The following is a 20,708-nucleotide window of genomic DNA, read 5'->3' on the forward strand; positions in this document are numbered from 1 at the left end:
CTGTAGCTTTTCTCATCACATGTCCTGTTCCTCTCGATCCCTTGAGCCTGATTAGAACAGGCAAGTTTTCAAGGTCTTAAACCTCAAAAAAAAAAAAAAAGTGCAGGAGGAAGGTACTTGGTTTATTTTGATTATAATTGTAAACTTTTTTTTAAAAACATGAAAATGTGATTCAAGATGTTAATATTTAATGTTTTCTTCCACAGTGTTTCCCTTCTTTAAAAAAAGTCCAGTTGCCTTCTCTTAGCAAGCTGCCTTTCAAATCTATAGATCACAAGTTTATGGAAAAATCAAAGAATCAATTAAATAAATTTTTACAGGTAAGCAATTGAAAAGTTTTGGATATGAGAGGAAAATTTAGTTATTTGGGGTTAAACTGTCGTCATCCTAAGAGCTTGCTTGTTCACTTCCCATTCTCATACGTCATACCAGGTCCTCACAATATCGTTGTGGTTTGTTTATAATTAAATATACCCCACACACACACAAAATGTAAAGTATAAAAAATATGAAATACGTACAGTACAGCTATCTTGTGTGCAGCTTTATCCTTTTCCCCTGAGCACACCCTGTAACTAGCACCCAGGCCAGGAAACAGTATCATCAGTACCGTCCTGCCACCTTCCCATCATTGCCCCTAGCCCAGGGGCGGTCACGATCCTGACAACTAGCCACACAGACGGACTTGTGTTTGAACTTCATATAAATGGAATCATGCAGTGTGGACGCCTTTGTGCCTGACGGCCTTCACTCAGCAGCTGCGTTCAGGGGATCCGTCCATAGAGCTTGTTCTGGTTGTAGATGATTTGTCTTCACTACTGTGTAGGTTTGTCACTGTGCGGATACACTACAGTCCATTCATCCCATTGTTGACAAGCGTCTGGACAGTTTCCAGGTGAGGCCATCAGGGGCAGGCTGCTAGAAGCTTCCAGCATTTGTCTTTTGGTGAATATATGCTGTGTGATACTTACAGGTCTGGGTTTCTTAGTTGGTCCAAGTGGTTGTAGCTGGTTTTTCACTGTCACCACAGCGTGGAAGGGTTCCGATTGCTCCCCATGCTCACCTCCACCTCTTTCCTGCCGGTTTCTTAGTCATCCTGGTGGGTCTGTGTGCTTGCTGGTCCTTCCCTGATGGCTTAGGAAGTAGGGCACCAGTCTGGGTTGCGTTGGCCACATGGATGTTTCTCTTTGTGAAATGTTTGCTCAGGTTGAGTCTGCACCTCCGTTCCGTTGCCTGTCTCTTCCACAGTGCTTTGTGGGAGTTCTGCGTGTGATCCGGATGGGAGTCTCTCGTCAGACCACTTCTGGGGCAAATATCTTCTCCCTTTCTGTGGATGGCCTTTTCACTCTCATGATTTCTTTTCGTGAACAGATGTTCTCAGTTTTAATTTAGCCCAACATATCAATTTTATCTTTTATGGTTATGCCTTCGTGCTTGATGAGAAATCTTTGCCTGCTCTGAGGCCCTAAAGATTATTCTCCTAATTTCCTCTAAATGCTTTATTGTTTGCCTTCAGTCCATTTTAGATAATAAGGCCAAAGGTGTATTATCCTTCATAGCAACCACTATTTATTTTTCCTTAGTGGGGCCCTCTGTATTCGGAGTCTAGTTAAGTTACTCAGACCACAGACCCCAAAGCCCTTATGGTTTTTGGAGGCATGGAACTTGGCCTCATGAGACACTTTCTGCCTATGTAGTAGTAGCTAGAAGGCTTGGGATTCTAAATAATGGCTGTTGCCAAATTCTTAGTAAAGGCTTTATTAAAACATAGTTGTCCAATCAGAAGTGTGGATCTTTGTTAAAGTAGGTATGCTTCGGTCAGAGTTGCTTTGAAAGCATAAGTTTCTTTTTTTCCATGTATTCCTATCTTCCTCTGTCTCTCTTTTTATATATATATACTTTTATAAATATCTTATATACATTATATATTTATATATGATTTATTTAAATAAATATAATATGAATATTAATATAAACAATATATTATTTATATATAAATATATAGATATACATATTTGTAGGTATATATGTATCCTAAAGTTTTTCTAAGGTGCAAATTATTTTATTTCCTGAGGGAAGCTTTTATTTTATGATATCATAAAATGTAAATGTGTGTGTATATAATGTTTAATGTAATATAATGTAAATTTCCCTGAGGAAATAAAATAATTTACACCTTACAAAAACTCTGTGAGTTTAATTATGGCAGAACTGGTTTGGAGAATCATCAGTGTTTAAGTGCTCTTACAAGAGCATTTGAAACTGAAATACTCCCATTTTGATGCCGATTCAGAATGTCTAGGAAATAAACCCACTCCAACACAGTACCTGATTAAGTCATTCGGATGAACTGAAGATCTTGTGTGTGAAACAGACGTGTGTTATTCAAAATCCAAGCTTTTTAAGCTTCAAGTGTGTAGCTTGGGAACGCTCCAGTTGACTCTCTTGTTGCCTTCCAGCCTCTGCTGTTGGGAGGGCCTCCGTTTGTTTGGCCTTCCCTGGTGTGCCGCAGACCCCACGCTCTGTGCCTGCCCTTTCGGGGGTGCAGGGGTGGGGGGGCGCACACGTGCCCTTATTGGATTGTTGGTGATGGAAGTGGGTTAGCGAGTTCTGCTGCTGTGTCAACAGAAACTGCACTCTGAGGCCCTGCTGTTAGGTCGTGGGGACCATAGCAAGGCGAGCTAAGCCAGATGAAACTGGTTTCTAGGGACCTTCTGTCTTTTAATCAAGAGGATTTTAAGTCAGAAAGTAATGTTTTGGACTATTTTTCATTTCCTCAGAGACTGTTAATAAAGTCCTAACCATCGAATAGATTTAGGTCCTACAGCAGACTGTAGTTTCAAAGTATTATCCCACCAGCCACAAACAGGAAAAGTAAGGTGCAGAATGTTTACTTAGTCTTTTATTGGGTGCACAGGACCTTCCAGGAAAAGGAATTCCACTGAGTGTATGTTTACTTGCATGTCTATTTATGAAAAATGGTTCCCTGGTGAAGCATACTCATTGCACAGATATTTAATAATCTAGCTCGTCATTCCTGGCCATACCACCGCTAGGTCTGTCTTCATTCCTGCTGCCACCTTCCCCTGTCCTACTCACAGACGTGCACTCCCCTCCAGTGGCGCCCTGCCCTGCTGCTGGGTATGCGTGTGCTGTGCACTTGGCCTGGAACGCCTTACCCCTTTCCCCATCACCCACTCAGTGGTCATCTGAGATCTTCACTAGAATGGAATAACATCTTGTAAGTGTTTGGGGGGAAACGAGTTGGGAATGGCTTGCCATCCCCGGAGAGCTTGAAAAGGATTAGACCAATTACACCTTGCCCCACCAACATCGGTGAGAATTTCTTAAGTTTTCCTATGTACTTAAATTATTTTCCTTCATAATAGAATACAATTTAGGCCAAAGTCTTATCACCCTTAATGATTTCTTTATTTATGTTGATTGTATTAAGTTTGAGACTTATCCTTGTGATCATTTCGTACTATTTTATGAAATAGTGCTGGAGTATAGATTAGCTAAAGGTAATCAAGTTAGAGAATATCTCATGCCTTCTAATCCATCTGTATGAACCCTTCATACTCCTCAAAAGGAATAAAGGCCTATTTATTGGGCTCTGGGGCCAGGGAAGGCAGTAGTGACACCAGCTCCTCTTGCCCCGTAACCTTCGCTCCATCTGAGGCAGAGCTCGCCCATTTCCAGACCAGCCTTCCACAGGACAAAGGAAGCTAACACTCAGGGAATGTTGGTCTTCCCCCTCCCCTGTCCCCAGTGAGGGGAGAGTGGGATGTTCTCACAGGTGCGCGCCTATAGCAGGGAAGGTCACAGAGTTGATTGGATTTCAACCTTCGCCCGAACAAATGTAATATGACTGTCCTGGACCAAGTCCTCCAAGATTAGGTCTTAACCTCTCCTGCCACCCCAGGCTCTGACATCAGAGGTGCTGTGTGCTCCAGTGTCCCTCTCTCCCAAGGGGATTATGTCGTAAATGGGGCACTATTTCCCACTGGTCTTGTTATTCCTAAACCCTGTATCTTTCTTTTTTCTTCAAGTTTTTATTTAAATTCCAGTAGCTAACGTGCACTGTCCTATTGGTTTCTGGTGTACAGTGTAATGACTCAACACTCCCATACAACGCCCAGCGCTCATCACAGCAGGTGCACCCCTTCATCCCTATTCACCTACATCCATCCCCCCACCCCTCCCCTCTGGGAGCCACCAGCTGTCTAGAGTTAAGAGGCAGTTTTTTGGTTTGCCGCTCTCTTTTTATCCCATTGCTTGTTTGTTTTGTTTCTTAAGTTCCACATAGGAGTGAACTCACATTAAACCCTGACTCTTTTAATACTAGACATTTAGACATTCCTATGGTCACATTGTTAATCTCCCTGTCCTGTCAGTAGCACTTGCTTGTACATAAACTTAATTTATGTTCTTTCCTATCTCCAAAGGCCGGACAAGCACATAAAGAACTTTAGGAAGTTTCTAGTTCAAGGGCTAATAAAAGCAGTTATGTAATTATGTAAACAAGGACTGCTTGGAAGATGGCAGCACAGTGAGAAAAGTCCTGCCTAGCAGACAGTGCCATGTGACAGCTCACAGTGCTCTTTTTCAGCTGATGTACAAAGTCTGAACACAGCCATGGGAGGGTGGTCGAGTGGGATCCTTGTCAAATATGTAAACAGTGTCAAAGATATAAACTGCTCCAACACCCCAGTGGTCCCTGGGTCTGCGAGCTGTGTGCAAAGCGGGAGTTGTTTGTTGCACTGAGCAGTGCAAACCGCAGTGAGTCCTGTTGTCCACATGGCATCTCCTGCAGGCAGGATGATAAGGGTGCTCCAGCTAACCTGGAGAGGGTTGCTTGCAATTAAGATCATTGGAATTAGTCTGATGTGTTCTGTTTCAGGGGCAGAGGGAAAAGGTTTGGGGTTCGGCATTATGAAAATAAACCCCCATTACAGTCATTTGCACCTTGCTTGCCTTTATTGGTGGTGGTTTCCAGCAGCACGCATCTATTCCTCCGTAAGAGTAATGGACCCTCTTTCCTCCGCAGAATCTGCTTTCAGATGAAAGACTGTGTCAGAGTGAAGCACTTTATGCCTTTTTGAGCCCTTCTCCTGACTACCTCAAGGTGATTGATGTGCAGGGGAAAAAACCCACTTTTTCATTATCCTCATTTTTGGAAAGACTTCCTCGCGACTTCTTCTCCCATCAAGAGGTGAGCTGTCGGGATGCCTGGGTGGCTCAATCGGTTAATTGTCTGCCTTTAGTTCTCATGATCCTAGGGTTTTGGGATCGAGTCCCATGTCAGGCTCCCAGCTCAGTGGGGACTCTGCTTCTCCCTCTCTCCATTGCTTAGGTGCCCTATCTCTCGCTATCTCTTGCTCTCTCAAATAAAATAAAATCTTAAAAAAAGAGGTGAGCTGTTGAAAGGTTGTGCCATTTTTGCAGCAGATTTAGGGGAATGTCTTTTTGAAGGTTTTTTGAAGTACCGAATATTTGTTGAAAGCATGCTATTAATGAGGGAAAAGGCAAATACATTCATTGTCAGTTACAGTCGCTGTTATGTTTTGGGGACACCCGCTTGTGCTCCCTTACAAGCTACTTGCAAGAGTTAAGATACAGAGAAGAGCAATAACAAGGCTGGTAAGTGAAATGTGGCTGGGAGGTTGTAGGGGAGCCCCTGTAAAAGCCTTAGGCCAGCAGTCCAGAGGTGGGGTCACCATGAGAGGCAGCTGGAGGTCGTATTGAAGGTCGGGATAGAGGGACAGTCAGGGGGTCGTTGGACTGGAAAGGAAGGCTTCTGGAGTGGGCTGATGGGATATTCTGAAGCAAGATGAGTTTGGAGTGACATACATAGGTAGAGAAGCAAGTAGAGGGAGAGACTGCAGACATTTGGCGATTCTGTGTTCTGGACCTCAGGCTTCCCTGCAGAGTAAGCTCCTCACTCAAGTTTGGGCCATTGAAGCCCCTTCTTGTGGCTCTTCAGCAAATTGCACAAGACCATCCTGGAAATTGGCGTCTCTTTATAGAGACATTCATTGCCTCCTTGGTGCTGGTTGCTAAAGGCCACTGCCTCTTCAGCAGGATTGGTTTAATGAATTTGGACAGAAGAAGCTGATGATGGAAAATAATGTGCTGCTTCCCTGCCTTCTGAGCCAGGAGAAATCTGTGCACAGCGCAGAGCGCATCTGCACCATGCTCGGGTCTCTGTGTGCAAACCTGCTTCCCTCACCAGCATCTCTCCCGCCTGGGCCCTTTGGCAGCCGTATTTGCAGGGTCTGGCCACACCCGCTTAGCTTGCCCACATGACCTCTCCATTTATTCCTGAGCCTCTGGGAGTTTACATGTGGCTCAATCAGTCTATGAGATTGGTGTCTGAAGGTGAGTGCGGGGGCCACGTCCAGTGGCTTCCTCTCCCGTTTACCCTCCGTCCACCTGTCGCAGCATCCGATGTTGCTGTGAGGTGACTTCCCAGCTCTCTGTGACTTCTCCGCCCTCTCACTGCTCATCGTCCCCACAGTGCTGTCATTAGCCCTCTGCTTGGGCCCCAGCTTCAGCTGTTGCCTCTCTGCCAACATCAGAAGGAACCTGCTTGGCCTTCCTTCTGTTTGCTCCTCCGTGACATGAGCCTGGTCCTTGGCATAGAATGAGTTTTGGATTGAAACTTGCTGATATGCAGATCAGGAAATGAGAGGAGCTGAAATACAGAATCAGAGCTTGGGTCAGAGCTTTAACATAATGACATTACTTTGAAATATACATGTGTTTAAAAAACAGTGAATTTATTTATTTATTTTTAAAGACTTTATTAATTCACAAGAAACAGAGACGTAGGCAGAGGGAGAAGCAGGCTCCCCATAGGGAGCCTGATGTGGGACTCGATCCCAGGACCCTGGGATCACGACCTGAGCCAAAGGCAGACGCTCAACCACTGAGCCACCCAGGAGTCCCTAAAAAAATAGTGAATTTAAAATCAGGCACCTGGGTGGCTTAGTTGGTTAAGTGTCCGACTCTTGATTTCAGGTCAGGTCATGATCTCAGGTTCCTGAGGTCGAGCCCTGTGTTGGGCGCTGTGTTCAGTGGGGAGTCTGCTTGAGGATTCTCTCGCTCTCTCTCTCCCTTTACCCCTCTCCCCCCTGCCCCTCTCCCCACACACTTATGCACACTGTCCATAGATAAATCTTTTTAAAAAAATTTAAAGGTCTTTTAAAATTCAGTGGCTAGAACACTATTCTGTTACCTACTAATTCACTCCTTATTAATACAATGATAGAGGTTTTTAAAACTTACTTTAAACCTTGAATAAGGTTTTAACATCAAGCTTTCCCCTGAGGTTAGATACACATTTTGCCCTGCTGTAGAGAATGCACAGATTTCTGCATGTGGGAAAGTCGAAAGAGTTTTTAAGGTTGAAATGTGAGCACACAGTTTGGAATTTACCCTTGAGGACTCTACCGACTTTCTTGCGTAAGTGATCTGTTTCCTTTGACCTTCCTGTACCTGCAGGAGGAGGCAGAGGAGGACAGTGACCTGTCGGATTATGGTGATGATGTGGATGGGAGGAAAGACGCCTTGGCTGAACCGTGTTTCATGTTGATTGGGGAGATCTTTGAGCTTCGAGGAAGTAAGCTTCTTTGTTATTATTTAATGGTAGTTGCTGTTAAGTGGTTCCACACACCCACTCTTAATATCCCTTTATTCCCAAGTCAGATGTGTATTTATATCCATCCACTCGTCAGCAGGTACATTTAAGAGCCAACCAGCTACCACAGTAGAATCTGAGGCCACAACCTGAAGACGTGATCATCTCTGTCCTTGTGGAATTTGGGGTCCGAGCTACCCTAGACCATGTTCCTCTGAATACAGATGAACAAATTCATCTTTGAATTTCCTTTGTGTGATTTAGCATAGCCTCATTGCTTTATCATCAAAATGTATACAAAAAATAATTCTGCATAGCCAAGGAAGGAGCCGTGATGCTCAAGGTGAGGCTCTGGTGCTGTTAGGGTGCAGCGTACTCTGGCCAGGGACGCAGGCATGCCTCAACCCTGCCCTTCAGCTACCTTTGTTCCCATAGAGGAGTGGTTATGCCTGGAAGGGTGAGGGGATTTTGTCCCTCAGGGGACCTTTGGTGATACCTGGAAACATGTTTGGTTGTTACAGCTTGGGGGAGTGGTGCTACTGGCACCTTGTGGGTAAGGGCCAGGGATGCTGCTCAGCTTCCTATCTGCGCAAGTGAGCCACCCGCAGCAGAGCTGGCCTGTGCAAGAGTTAGCACCAAGGTCGAGAAGTGTTTCCCTAGTAGTACTTGAGGGGGATGTCCTTAGAAGAAACAAGAGCATGAAGGGGATTAAAATACTCTTGTTAAGGGCAGCCCTGATGGCCCAGTGGTTTACCACCACCTGCAGCCTCGGGTATGATCCTGGAGACCCGGGATCGAGTCCCACGTCGGGCTCCCGGCATGGAGCCTGCTTCTCCCTCTGCCTGTGTCTCTGTCCCCCTCTCTCTCTGTGTCTGTCATGAATAAATGAATAAAATCTTTATAAAAAATACTCTTGTTAAGATCCACACAGGTGCTTCTCCCCCAAAATGGTACTTGGGTAAGAGGTCAGAGTGTGCTGCTTGGCCAAGTCTCGAGTCCTGAATAGGAGCCTCTGCCCACACACACGTTCCACAGCCCCCCAACACTCTAAACCAGGAGGCCAGTGTACTCCATGTACCTGGAGCCCCAGGCTGGCTAGATACAGGACAGGTGCCTAAAGGCACCCCTGACGGCCTAGGAAAGGACACACATGAGAGGAGTAAGGGTTAGCAAGGCACAGTCATGCCACCAACCAGGAATATGTTGCCCTGGGACTGTCCTATGCTGTGTGTGCTCAGATTAGCATCTTTTTCCATGGGGTGAGGAAGGTGGGCTGGGAGTTTTAAGTGCCAGAATTAATTATTTTGGTCATGAATAAGCCAAAGCTAAAACAGTCAGCCAACACTTCGGAAGCATATGCTTTAGATATCACTCTGTAGGAGAAACAGAGGTACAGGAGACGTAGATGCTTCCTCCAGTGAATTTACAACACAGGGCTTCCAAAAATGCAATTCACGTTAAGCAGTGGACTCACTTCTAAACTACAGTCAGAGATTGATACGTAAGGATGTTCATTTTAGCATAATTTCATTAACGAAAAGATAGAAGTAAGCTGAGCTTTAGAAATGGGGGATAGGTAGATTAAGAGCTGTCCATGATAGACTACCATCCAAATGAAAAAAACATCCCTGTTCCATATTTTAGACACTCTCAGATGTTTATGGACGTTTCACTTGGTTCACTGTAGGCAGAAACAGCTAGCTCTCCACCCTGACTTTGGGTGAAACCTGGCCCATTGAACCCTGAGGCCTCCCTGTTTCCCACAGAGTTGATAGGAATGAGGAAGCACCACATTCGCCTTTGGGCACAGGTGCAGTCTTAGCGATGCAGAGAGATGGGGAGACGCGGTGGACGGGAGCCGGGCTCAAAGTCTTGTCTTTGCAGCGTGGTTATCCTCCATCATATGCCTGCTCTTGGAAGCAAATTTGGTTTTGCTAGTGACATTTCAGAGGGGAATAAATAGAACATCACTTATAATGAGATGAGATATACTTGCCATCAGCAAAATCCTAGTGTCGCTGCAGCTGCTCTGTCTCTGAACAAATGAGTCCTTGAAGGAATACCAGGACTGTTTCCTGTGTGGCGTGGGGACGGGCAGCCGGGACGGGCTAGGAGGAAAGTGGTAAAGGCCCAGATCCGTGACGGGAGAGAATTTGCACCAAAGACATTTATTTTTTTTGGCTCCTGCTCTATTCAGTGTACAAAAGGGCGTAAGATAGTCTTTAAAAATTTTATACCTGTCACTTGTCCATCAGGCATTCTTCTGAGACCTGCCCCTGTCCTCAGACCCTCTGCATGTGAGCTGCCTCTCGCCTGCCCTAGAAAGCCAGGGTGAAGCTATCATCCCTGGCAGGCACGCTCCTCCCGGCCTAAATCCCAGCTTAACGAACAAGTCTGCATGCTCTCAGCGTGCTCTGAGGTCCATAAAAAATTAAAGGCACTTTGGAAGCAGAATTCTGATTCCAGGACTTGTCTCTCACTTGAAAGATGAATGACGCTACTTTAAATGGACACACTTAGATCCATCTAAAAAGTCAGAGATGACTTTAGAATGTTTTAAAGTCCAGTGCCAAGTCCGTGTTAACTGTTGATTTCGCCTGGGTGCTCTCCCTTGTACAGAGGTGCTTGTGAGTTTAGTCCTTTTAGGATTCCCTACTGGGGCAGGAGCCCTGAACTCTTACACCCAAGTCCGAATTTCTCATTTGCTTATGTGTGAGTAGCTAAATATTTCAACGAAGGGATGTGAATTTATCCAGATGGAAAATTTGGTTTAGATTCCAATTTGTAGACCTAAGATATCCTCATAGTATTCCTTTGCCTTCTTTTGGCTTATATTCATGTCCTGTACCTATAAAAATGTGTCTCCATGTTAGTAATAAAAATTTAGATCTGTAGAACCTTTCACGACACTCACATAAAATATCAACAAGATCCTTAAAGCAGAAAATCACACATTACTCTTGTCCTTGAACAGATGAGGAGGTGAGGCTCAGGGCACCTTGTCCGTGCCCAGCTGCTCTGTGAGACAGCCTAGAAGGGCACCTGATCCTCATCTCACTCAGGGTCCTGGCTCTTTGCAGGTCACCTTTCTCCCAGAGGCATAAAATATATAAAAATATGCAGTGATCTACAAACTACTATCCAAATGGGAAGATCAACCCACCAATTCATTAATATTTCAAAATATTTGTCAATATTTGACTACAGATGTTTCTCATTCAGAGCAGTGTGTGAGAAAATTGGGTTCGACAAGCCAGAGAGAAATCTAAAATAGGCATTGCACTGTCTGTTAGCAGAAAACAGACATGTAAGTAGCCTGGGGACGTGTAAAATGAAGTCTTATTTCTACTTGCTAGCTCAGCTGCTGTTCAGGCATTGAAAAGCTATAAAAATGAGGCTTTATCTCATCAGTTGCTGTGTAGAAAGTGAAAGCTTAGGGAGAATTTTTGGACAGAAGTTTGCTAGCCTAGACCCAAATTCTACATAGTCTTGACTTGGTGTCAGGACTCGGAGATTTGAGTCAAATGGTATGATTTATGCTTTTTGCAGCTGTAAAAATGCCATAATTGTGATATGCTCTGCTAATTCCTTTCCTCTGATTTCTATTTTAGTGTTTAAATGGGTGAGAAGAACATTAATTGCTCTTGTTCAGGTCACTTTTGGAAGAACTATCAACAAGTAAGTTGCTTGAAATTAGTATTTGAATTCATGCCTTACTCTTCGCCCTAAAAGTCCATTTCCTATACTTGTGGTGTAGTAGCCAGTGATCTCTCTAGCTGAAGATACTGTATTTTCTCATTTTTGTTTCTGCGGTGATTCTTTTTCTTTTTTTTTTTTCTGCTGTGATTCTAAGACTGGATAGGAAGACAGGTTTCTGAAAGAATTTCTTTCACAGAATGCACGGTGAGCTAAATGATCAAAGCTTAAGTTAGCTTCAGCGTTCTGGCTGCAAGGGTCAGAAAATGCTGTTCTGTGGGGGCAGCTGGCTGCTCCATTGGTGGAACGTGAGACTCTTGATCTCGGGGTTGTGAGTTCGAGCCCCATGTTGGGTGTATAGAGATTACTTAAAAGCATAAATCTGAAAAACAAAGGTGAAAATTGAAAAGTTCTGTAAAGTTCTCTTTGGATCATGATGTCCAGTTTGAATATCTTGGGTATAGCGTTTTTATGTTTAAGGCTTAGACTCTAAATCAAAATGAAAGTAGGATGAGCATCACATGGCAGGTATTTATTTGGAGGGAAAAGCAAATGATGTTTGTTTTTTTTTCCCCAGTTGGGATAAACATTAAAATGGTCATTGCTCTTACTAGTTAATATCCACCCATTGAGATATAGGTGTGTAGCCTGTAACACTGTTGGAAGCCATGTGTATATCCTAAGCTATATCCATTATCCAGATACATAAGAGTTTAACTCCAGTTCTATATCTGGAACTCTTCAAGAGATCAACATTGTGACTTCCTGCACAATAAAAATGTTGAGTCACTTGCTAAAAGACAAGGGGAAGAAATCACTTTTTTTGTAGAGCAAAATACGTTTCCAGATGAAATGATCAGATAGTCCCAAGTGATCAGATGGTAGTTGTTAAAACCATCATAGTAATCTTGTACTTATGTTTATCATGTAAATCATAAATATGTAAGGAAACATAGTGGAGAACAGGTTGTCTTCTTCTTTCACAAATAGAATATATTTTCCTTGTAGTCATAAGGAAAAGTTTCCTTCGATTTCTGAGATTTTTAAAGAATGATATTAGTGGCTTATGTCATTGACTTAGTGTCCTAGGCTTTTGTTTTAATCAGAAACATGGCCTGCATAACTTACCATTTCAGTCTAATGCAAATCCCTTAACTATTATGTAGACAGGCCTTAGATAAAAAGAATTCTACAATGGCCCTATATTTCTCAGTACTCCAGACTTGCTAATTTATTTTCTTTTTCCATTTCAGCAAATCATGCATACTTTCTTGCTCCTACCTGCGATACTGGCTCTCACTTAAAAGATGAGCAGCTGTGGTTTGTGAGCCACGAATACATTTGGCAGTTATTTTTGTGGGGCTTGGAGGAGAAGCATCATGTAGAGGGTTTTCAGGCTGTTCATTTCAATGGGCTTCTTATCAGGTAGACAAATGATGGAGCACCTGGCCCTTTGCTATTTTTGCCTTTAGCAGAGATGACACATCAGAAAATTAAGCAGCAGTACAATATGTGCCTCTTGCCTTGTACCAGCTATAATTTCACATACCAGAATTGATTCAGAAGCTTCCTATGGTTTTGGCTAAATGAGAGTCAGATTTAAATTGATAGAAAAATCCTAGGCTATGGCCTTTGGTAAGAGTCACTTACCTGATTTTAAATTGCAAATTGAAATTTTCTTACTTAATTTCTTCATGTGGTTCCAGTGAGTAACTCAAAACAAGACTACAGAAAAAACAAGGTGTCTGCAGTTACATGTAGATTTTTTTAGGTAGGCAGGTTGGTAGTTCTCTCTTAAAGCAGAAGTCCCATTAAATTAATAAAATTATTTGGTCTAGATATGAATTTGCCCGGTTTTTTTTTTTTCTTTTTAAGATTTTCATTTATTCATTAGAGTGAGAGAGCGAGAGCATGAGCAGAGGGAAGAGCAGAGGGAGAGGAGACTCTGTGCTAAGCAGGGAGCCTGACATGAGGCTCGATTCCAGGACCCTGAGATCATGACCTGAGCCGAAGGCAGACACTTAACCCACTGAGCCACCCAGGGGCCCCCGAACTGCTCAGTTCTAAGCAGTATAGGGAAGTATCCTGGGAGACATGTAGTTACAAACAGAATTAACATATTTTTGACCCATGATAGTTTAGACATCAGTTGTAATTGATTCCTGGGCAAAGTACTCAGGCTTGAAACCTCTATTTCAGATAGTTTCTGAAAATCTTCTATTGTCCCTTTACATGGTTGGAAAATCAAATTCTTGAAGGGCTTTTTGACTTACTATTATTCATGAATCGAGTTTGAAATTTCAGGTCTTTCTGGCACCGTCAAGATGATTTTTACCCCCCTTTCCCCTCCCAATCTCACAACTGCTCTTGGGCTCTTCGAACTGTGGGCATCCTGGAATGGGGTGGGCTGTTACCGCTGCCTAATGAGATAGGGTTATGTGGAAGAGCTGGACGACCAGAGGAAAGCCATTTATTTGTAACCTGTGCAAGTCAAATGTCTGCCCAACTTTCATTCCCAGGGAAACGCAGAACACTCTAGATAGCAGCGTATCTTTCCCAAGGCCTCTACTCGAGGATGGCAGGTAGCATCTTTCTTTCCTCTTGCCTAGTGAGCACATGAGATGCTTCAGCCTGGGTCACAGCACCCTGCCCAGCGTGCTTGCCACAGCAACCCCAAGAGACAGCTAGTGAAAGAGCCAGAGTCGTCCCCCTAAGACTTCGGGAGCTCAGGGGAGCTTTCCAGACTGCTTTTAACAGTGCAAAAGCGCATTTATGTTTTCCGTCTACATCACTTCATGGAGAAGTCAGTGTATCACATACTGTGCACAGAGTAGCTGTAAGCTTCACACATGTGGGTCTCCTCGAGGTTCTTGTCTTTACAGATTGCAGGGTGCTGCCTGGCAGACATATGGAGAGGTCAGTACCAGCGGAAATGTGAGCTCCAGGAATGGATGGATGGTCACCCAGCACCACCAAAATAAAAAATATCTTTCGGAGCCAGAGTTTAAAAATCCAATTCCTAGTTTATTCATCAGACATTTAGATCAGGCCTGTATCTTAACCCACCCGTTGATAAATGCCTTTTGAGAATAAACAATTCTTAAAAACCTCATCCAAGAAGTTTTCTCTGTTTTTGTTTTTTTGTTTTCTTTGTTTTTTTTTTTAAAGACAAATCCGGGACACAGTGAGCTGGATTTTCAGTGAGCAAATGTTGGTTTACTACATCAATGTTTTCCGGGATGCTTTTTGGCCAAATGGGAAATTGGCACCACCGACCACAATCAGAAGCAAAGAACGAAGTCAGGAAACAAAACAGAGGGCACAGCAGAAGCTTCTTGAAAACATTCCAGGTGAGGCTGGCTTCTGGTCCTGAAAAGCACACGGATAAAAAGGGAATGTTAACCCCACTTACCTCTCTCAGGAAACTTTATTACAGCAAGAAGAATGATCACACTTTTTCGTTTCTTTTAAAGCATGTCCTTTGCTAAGAAATTATACTGAGAATCTTAATAAGAACAGTAGTGGTTATAATGCTCTCTTTTAATTAAAAAAATGTATTAGGACAGATAATAAATTTTGTGCCTTAAAGTCCTGCTAACGTATACTGTTTAGAGAGGTTAATTTTTGGTTGGGTAGCTGTGTATTAAGTTTGTAGTTTGTATAAATGCCTTCTGAAAAATTCTAAACTTATTTTCTGTTTACACATTTGAAAGAACTGCTTGTTCTTGTGCCTTACGCCCCACCGCCTTTCTTTGTTGCGTATGCATCATGTACTGTCTCCTTCACTGAATATGAACGGATTGTGCACTTTATCAGTAACAGCATAGAATGTAAACTTAATTTTTCAGATACGCTTCAGAGCCTTGTTGGACAGCAAAATGCCCGTCACGGTATAATAAAAATATTCAATGCGCTGCAAGAAACAAGAGCCAATAAGCATCTATTATACGTGAGTAATTTAAAGCCAACCAGAGGATCTATTGTCAATTCAATTTTACATTTCTGTTCACATACAGGGGTGATTTTAACCCTTCATATATTTAATTATTCTTGTTATTCGTTCTGAATCCATTTATTTACTTTGATTCACTTTTATCTGTCTGACTGTTCAGTTGTTCAGTTTGGTAAAAGAAAAAGAAAAAGAAAAAGAGTGCCTCTAGTGTGTATGGCTTTCTCGTGCTCTCAGACCAGGTGTCCCTCCTGCCTTGATGCATATAACAGTTTTGCATGACTGCTTAATTTTCTTATTTCAGGAAAGCAGTCTCTTTCCCAGTCATCTGGTTATAATTAGCAATACTAAATATTGTCAATGGTGTGATGATGGCAGGGAGACCCTGAAACAAATCAATCTGATACTAAATGGAGTTTATATTAGTTCTAATCATTCGAGAATGACTTACGGAGAATCAACTCAGACCTAAAATTAGACTTTTCTCATAGACATCAATACTTTGAGTCAAGCCTTAGAGGGGAAAAAAAAAGAACACAAAACACCCCTTTTTTACTTTTTTTCTTCTCTCTTGGTTCAGGTGCTGATGGAACTGCTGCTAATTGAGTTGTGTCCTGAGCTGAGAAGTCATTTAGATCAACTGAAAACTGGTCAAGTTTGAGACTGCACAAATAAACCACCAGAGAAATGTCTGTGTAACAATAGACATGAAATATTTTCCTCTTTTCCACAGAGGGCTTGATTGAGAACCATATTGATTTGTATGTTAGTTACCTCCCTCTAGTTTTGTGTGAAGTGAGCAGAGTTGGGGTGGGGCAGAGCTTAATGCTGTCATAGGCAACAGAAAAACCCATTTCTCTTATTGTTTTTATTTTAATAATAATATAAATAAAGTTCAACACACTGATTGAAATACAAATGTTAATATGTGATAAGAACCTAGGAAATATTTTAAATACTTATGAAGACAGTTTTGTTTTAAAATGAAGAACTATGACTATTGTACAGTTAACTCTCCTCACTGAGGACTCCGAACATTCCTGTATTATTTCATGTGTATTGAAGAACATTGTTGTGCAATGCTTTGTGGAAAGTTATTGTGAAAATTTTATTGTCTTTATTTTTACCAAAGATTTCCCATAGTTTGAAGCATTTGAAGCAATAAAATACAAAAAAATGAATCACTGAGCTCTATGATGTTTAAGGTACTTATATCTCAAAAAATGAGGTTGAAACACTTTGAGCAGTTCCAATATTTATCAAATACCGTTTTTTTTTTTTTTTTTTGTAGAAAGCACCATGCACATAAGTAAGTACTTCTGCAATGAAATACAAAGTTGGCTGCCTTTCTCCAGACACAGAATGAATATGTGAAAAATAGGATTTTTAGGGTGAATGAGAAGAGCCAAATTTGTGCTTGAAATGATGTGTTAGGGAGAGAGAGATAGGAGCCGAACTTTGAAGAATGGGCAGCAGTGGGGGAGACAGGGAATCCGAGGTGGGAATTTACTTCAGGGACGTAGGGGACATGATTTATCATCAAGTCTTGCGGACTTGTCAGGACGTTAGGTGAAATCCAGGGTAAGGTGTTTTGTTATTAATAGCAGGGCCATGAACAAGTCATTTAATCAGTTTTCACCACTATTATGCAGTGATAATAAAACACTTTTCCTTCTAGAACTGCCCCCCTACCTGGGAGCATTGAAAGCAAAATGATTAATAGGCAAAAATTCAGTCTGAATTCCATGAAAGAACAATACTGTTTCTATACTAAAGTGGTATTGATTATGGCATTGCTAGGTCCTACCTGCCAAGTTCTTGATATGAAATGTAAGTTCTGAAAGATAAATGATTAAAAATTAGTGAACCAAATTTTATCTTTGAGATTCTTTTCATCACAGCTCTTTGATCCTTTTTTTCAAACCAAACTGATATTTGGCAGTTCAGAAAAAGATAAAAAACCTGAAGTTGGCTGTTTATATGAATAAGAATTATCCCTCACAGGGTTGCGGAAAAGACGGATGCAGAAAAGACACATTCAAATAAAAGAAGCAACGTGAGATCACCAAACCCCGGGAACTCCTCATAACATAGTTACTGGTAATGCCCACCTTATGCATAATTAAGCCAAAGCTGTTAAAAGTTTATACTGCAAATGAGCAAAATAACCATTTTGAGTCCTCAGTCTTTCCTTAACATAAATTTTAGCTTTTTTTCATAACAGCTATAAGGAATCTTAGAAGTTTTGATTTTAAGGTTAATGATCTGAAAACCTCAATTCACTTGAGTTAAAGACTGCTTGGCCACTCACAGGGAAGGGGTCTGCTATGGTCTGCAGCAGTCGTAGTGTGCAAGGGCTTCCCCGTGCCAGAAGTACCAGCTGTAGGGTAGCTACAGTAAACTGAAATTTTACATTTTATATCGATTCACTGAAGACATTTAAGGGTAGCATATCCCCACATACGACACATGTCAAGTTCCTACGACACATGATGCCTCAGACCTGTGTTTTAATGTTTCATTTAAAAAAGTGGCCTTGACTTTGGGATGAAAAACAATAGCTAATCTATTAAGTGTGCGGTTAAAGCGAACAAGTGCTGCCTTATTACATTTCTATTTTAGGATTCTTAAAGGCTTAAGGGACTGGATTAAGTGAGGAGAAAAGACTGGTTGGGAATTTAGATCTTCACATGGTTGAAGGAATATTACACATGATGGTATTAAGAGAACAAATACGAAGCAAGTGGGCTTATATATTGTAGAAAGAGATTTAAGCGAGGTATTACAAAATATTATCGTGGACTTGATATATTGAAACATATTAGTGGGGGAAGATAGAGAGTCTTGAGTAGAGGTTTTAAAAGAAAAGGATTAGTTTTCAGGGATGGTTTAAGTTTATCTGTCTTCAGAGATTTAAGGGAGAAGTATGTGATCCTTTGAGGGTATCACACAGGCCTGAGTCTATGGAAATTGCTTTCTTTTATATAGAGACAAAACAAAGTTCAAGTAATACGGAAAAACCAGAGTGTAAAACAAGAACAAGTAATTTCCTCCCATACGATACTTCTTTAGTGACTGCGTATTAGTTATACTAATATGAGATCTTGGTTAGATCCACTTTCAGAAAGGATGATTGTGATTTATAAAATAAAGTCACATCAGTCTAGTATGTTTACAGAGAAAGCATCAGGAAGGTATCTTTACGACATTGTTTTCAGAGTATTTTTCACAGATGCACACCGCTATACCATCTTCTCCATCTGGATCCCGCGGTTTTTATTATCAACTTTTGTCTTCATAGACTTCATTAATATAAGAAAAGCCTCCTGCTAATTTAAATTTTTAGCATATTTAATTGCAGTTCTTATATTGATAGATGATTTGAGACTCATATTTACTTGCTTTGACATACACTTAAGGTTTTTTAATTCTAAAAAATTAAGCACAAAGAAACATCTTACTTAACCAATTATCAGGAATATAGCCGTTATTTTACTCATTTAGATCTTTAAGGGAGATGTGGAGAGGCCAGATTCTAAGCAATTTCTTAAACTTTTTTTGAAGTTTATAACCAATTATTTATAAAAATATTTTTTTAAGAATACAAGATATCCCAAAAGACTTAGTGCAGTTGTAACTTTAATTTCTTCAGAAGTATAAATGCTACACAAATTTATTTAACAACATTATTTGAAAGTTTCTTTAAATTTCTTTTTATTTCTTATTAGTTTTGTAAATCTCAAATTAAAAATTTTAAATGACAACAAATTAAAATTAATAATCTACCCAGAATTCACAAAACTAAGGATCAAAGAAATTTAAGGAATTAAACTTTCAAATGGTGGTTGTGTTTTTTTTTTTTTTATGTTTGGTGGCATTTATATTTCTGAAGGAATTACAGCTAAGACTGCACTAAGTCTTTTGGATGCTCTATTTAAAGAAAAGAAAAAGGTATTTGCTTTATGGAATGGTTTTCTGTATTTGATGTGACATAGGCCAGTCTGTAGGCCTAAGAGCTGGATCTTCTTTTGGGCCTCTCTTAGCAATTTGATCCTATAGCTGGGTTTTGAGTTGCAAAATTACAGATTTAAGAATGAAGGTAACATGTCATCAGCTTAAAATACCCAGGGTAATGTAACTTGGGCTGCAGAATATAACCAAACACAGCTCCTATGAAAATACACACATTCTAAGGTGTTAGGGTTGATGATCTTTGTTGAAATGCGTCATGGTCTAAATCCTTTGACGAATAAGTAAACAGTGAAGTTCCTCTGCCAGTGCAGGGTTCAGACGACAAGCCTTAAAAATCAAAGATAAAGCATCAGTTATTTAGATATACTTTGAATTGTTGTATCTTATTAAAACTTAAGAAATGTTTTTGGTTTGTTTTTAATAACTACAGTGAATTTCAGGGGAATTTCTTAGTTGAGATACATTTCTATTTTGATTTCTTGGTAAAGGAGGTTCGTATTAGTCTATGCAAAAAAGATGACACTAAGAATAACTATGCTGCTGTGACTTGAAAGAGAAAATTTTATCAGTGCCGAGAATAAAGGCAATTTACACACTGATGATAGCATTCTGTGTTACAAATTATTAAAATAAGTAACATGGAAAGCATTAACATTTAGCCTCAAACTTGCTATTATCTTTTTTTTAAGATTTATTTATTTATTCATGAGAGAGAGAGAGAGAGGGGTAGAGACACAGGCAGAGGGAGAAGCAGGCTCCATGCAGGGAGCCCAACGTGGGACTCGATCCAGGGTCTCCAGGATCACACCCTGGACTGAAGGCAGCGCTAAACCGCTGAGCCACCGGGGCTGCCCAAACTTGCTACTATCTTATATGAATAGCAGCATCTATGATAATCTTACTTTAAAATAACATTTTATTATGATAAAGTAAAAAGCGAGCAGTAATAATGCATGTAAAACGGTCTAGAACATCAAGAATTTGGAAGAGACATCAGAGGTTAGACACAGATCAGACCCAGATCAGATCCAGACACTTGGTCACTGGATACCTGCTTAGTTGCTAAGACACGTCTTCTAGGAAAAACTTCTGTTTCTTTCCTGAGCAGTTGTATTAGAAGATTTTTCTTTACACTAAGCTAAAATTTCCCTCCATATACTTTAGCTTCAGTGAAGAGGTCCTAGAAGAATATACGAAGCTGGTTTCGTGGAGACCCAGAGAGGCAAAGTAGCTGGCAGTCACCTATCCTGTTGGTGGCAGAGCTGAGAGCAGGCCTGGGTCTCCCGACCTTACACAGTCTCTGCACCCCCAGGACCTTACCTTTTTCACACTTAACACCTGCCTTTGGCTATGTATGGTTCTGCTCCCTCCCCAGCTGTTCCTTTTCTGTAGGACAGCCTTTCAGTCTGGTGAAGACCACTGTCCACACCCTCTCCTGTCCTTTTTTTC

The 20,708-nt window shown here is 41.3% G+C and overlaps 2 protein-coding genes across 11 annotated transcripts in view; one reads left to right on the top strand and one right to left on the bottom strand.

The window, feature by feature from the left end:
- SNX25 (sorting nexin 25) overlaps positions 1–16,468 on the top strand; it is a 142,307-nt gene extending 125,839 nt beyond the window's left edge. For 4 of the 5 annotated variants that reach the window (XM_072775975.1, XM_072775971.1, XM_072775974.1 and 1 more), the window contains 7 exons: positions 207–320; positions 5,051–5,215; positions 7,507–7,624; positions 11,254–11,320; positions 14,507–14,688; positions 15,187–15,287; positions 15,868–16,468. In XM_072775975.1, the coding sequence (XP_072632076.1) occupies positions 207–320; positions 5,051–5,215; positions 7,507–7,624; positions 11,254–11,320; positions 14,507–14,688; positions 15,187–15,287; positions 15,868–15,948 (828 nt within the window). In that variant the 3' untranslated portion in view covers positions 15,949–16,468. Of the gene's footprint in view, positions 1–206; positions 321–5,050; positions 5,216–7,506; positions 7,625–11,253; positions 11,321–12,591; positions 12,764–14,506; positions 14,689–15,186; positions 15,288–15,867 lie in introns of those variants that run through there. The other variant, XR_012007486.1, reaches the window with a different exon arrangement.
- The window catches only part of LRP2BP (LRP2 binding protein), a 29,143-nt gene continuing 21,881 nt past the window's right edge, over positions 13,447–20,708 (bottom strand). The window contains exons 9-10 of one of the 6 annotated variants that reach the window (XM_072775978.1): positions 19,474–19,586; positions 13,447–14,707 (exon numbers count right to left, since the gene is read on the bottom strand). In XM_072775978.1, the coding sequence (XP_072632079.1) occupies positions 19,521–19,586 (66 nt within the window). In that variant the 3' untranslated portion in view covers positions 13,447–14,707; positions 19,474–19,520. Of the gene's footprint in view, positions 14,708–15,904; positions 17,125–18,333; positions 18,718–19,079; positions 19,587–20,708 lie in introns of those variants that run through there. The other 5 variants (XM_072775977.1, XM_072775980.1, XM_072775981.1 and 2 more) reach the window with 5 other exon arrangements.

The sequence above is a fragment of the Canis lupus genome, chromosome 15 (assembly GCF_048164855.1).
Source record: "Canis lupus baileyi chromosome 15, mCanLup2.hap1, whole genome shotgun sequence".
NCBI lineage: Eukaryota > Metazoa > Chordata > Mammalia > Carnivora > Canidae > Canis > Canis lupus.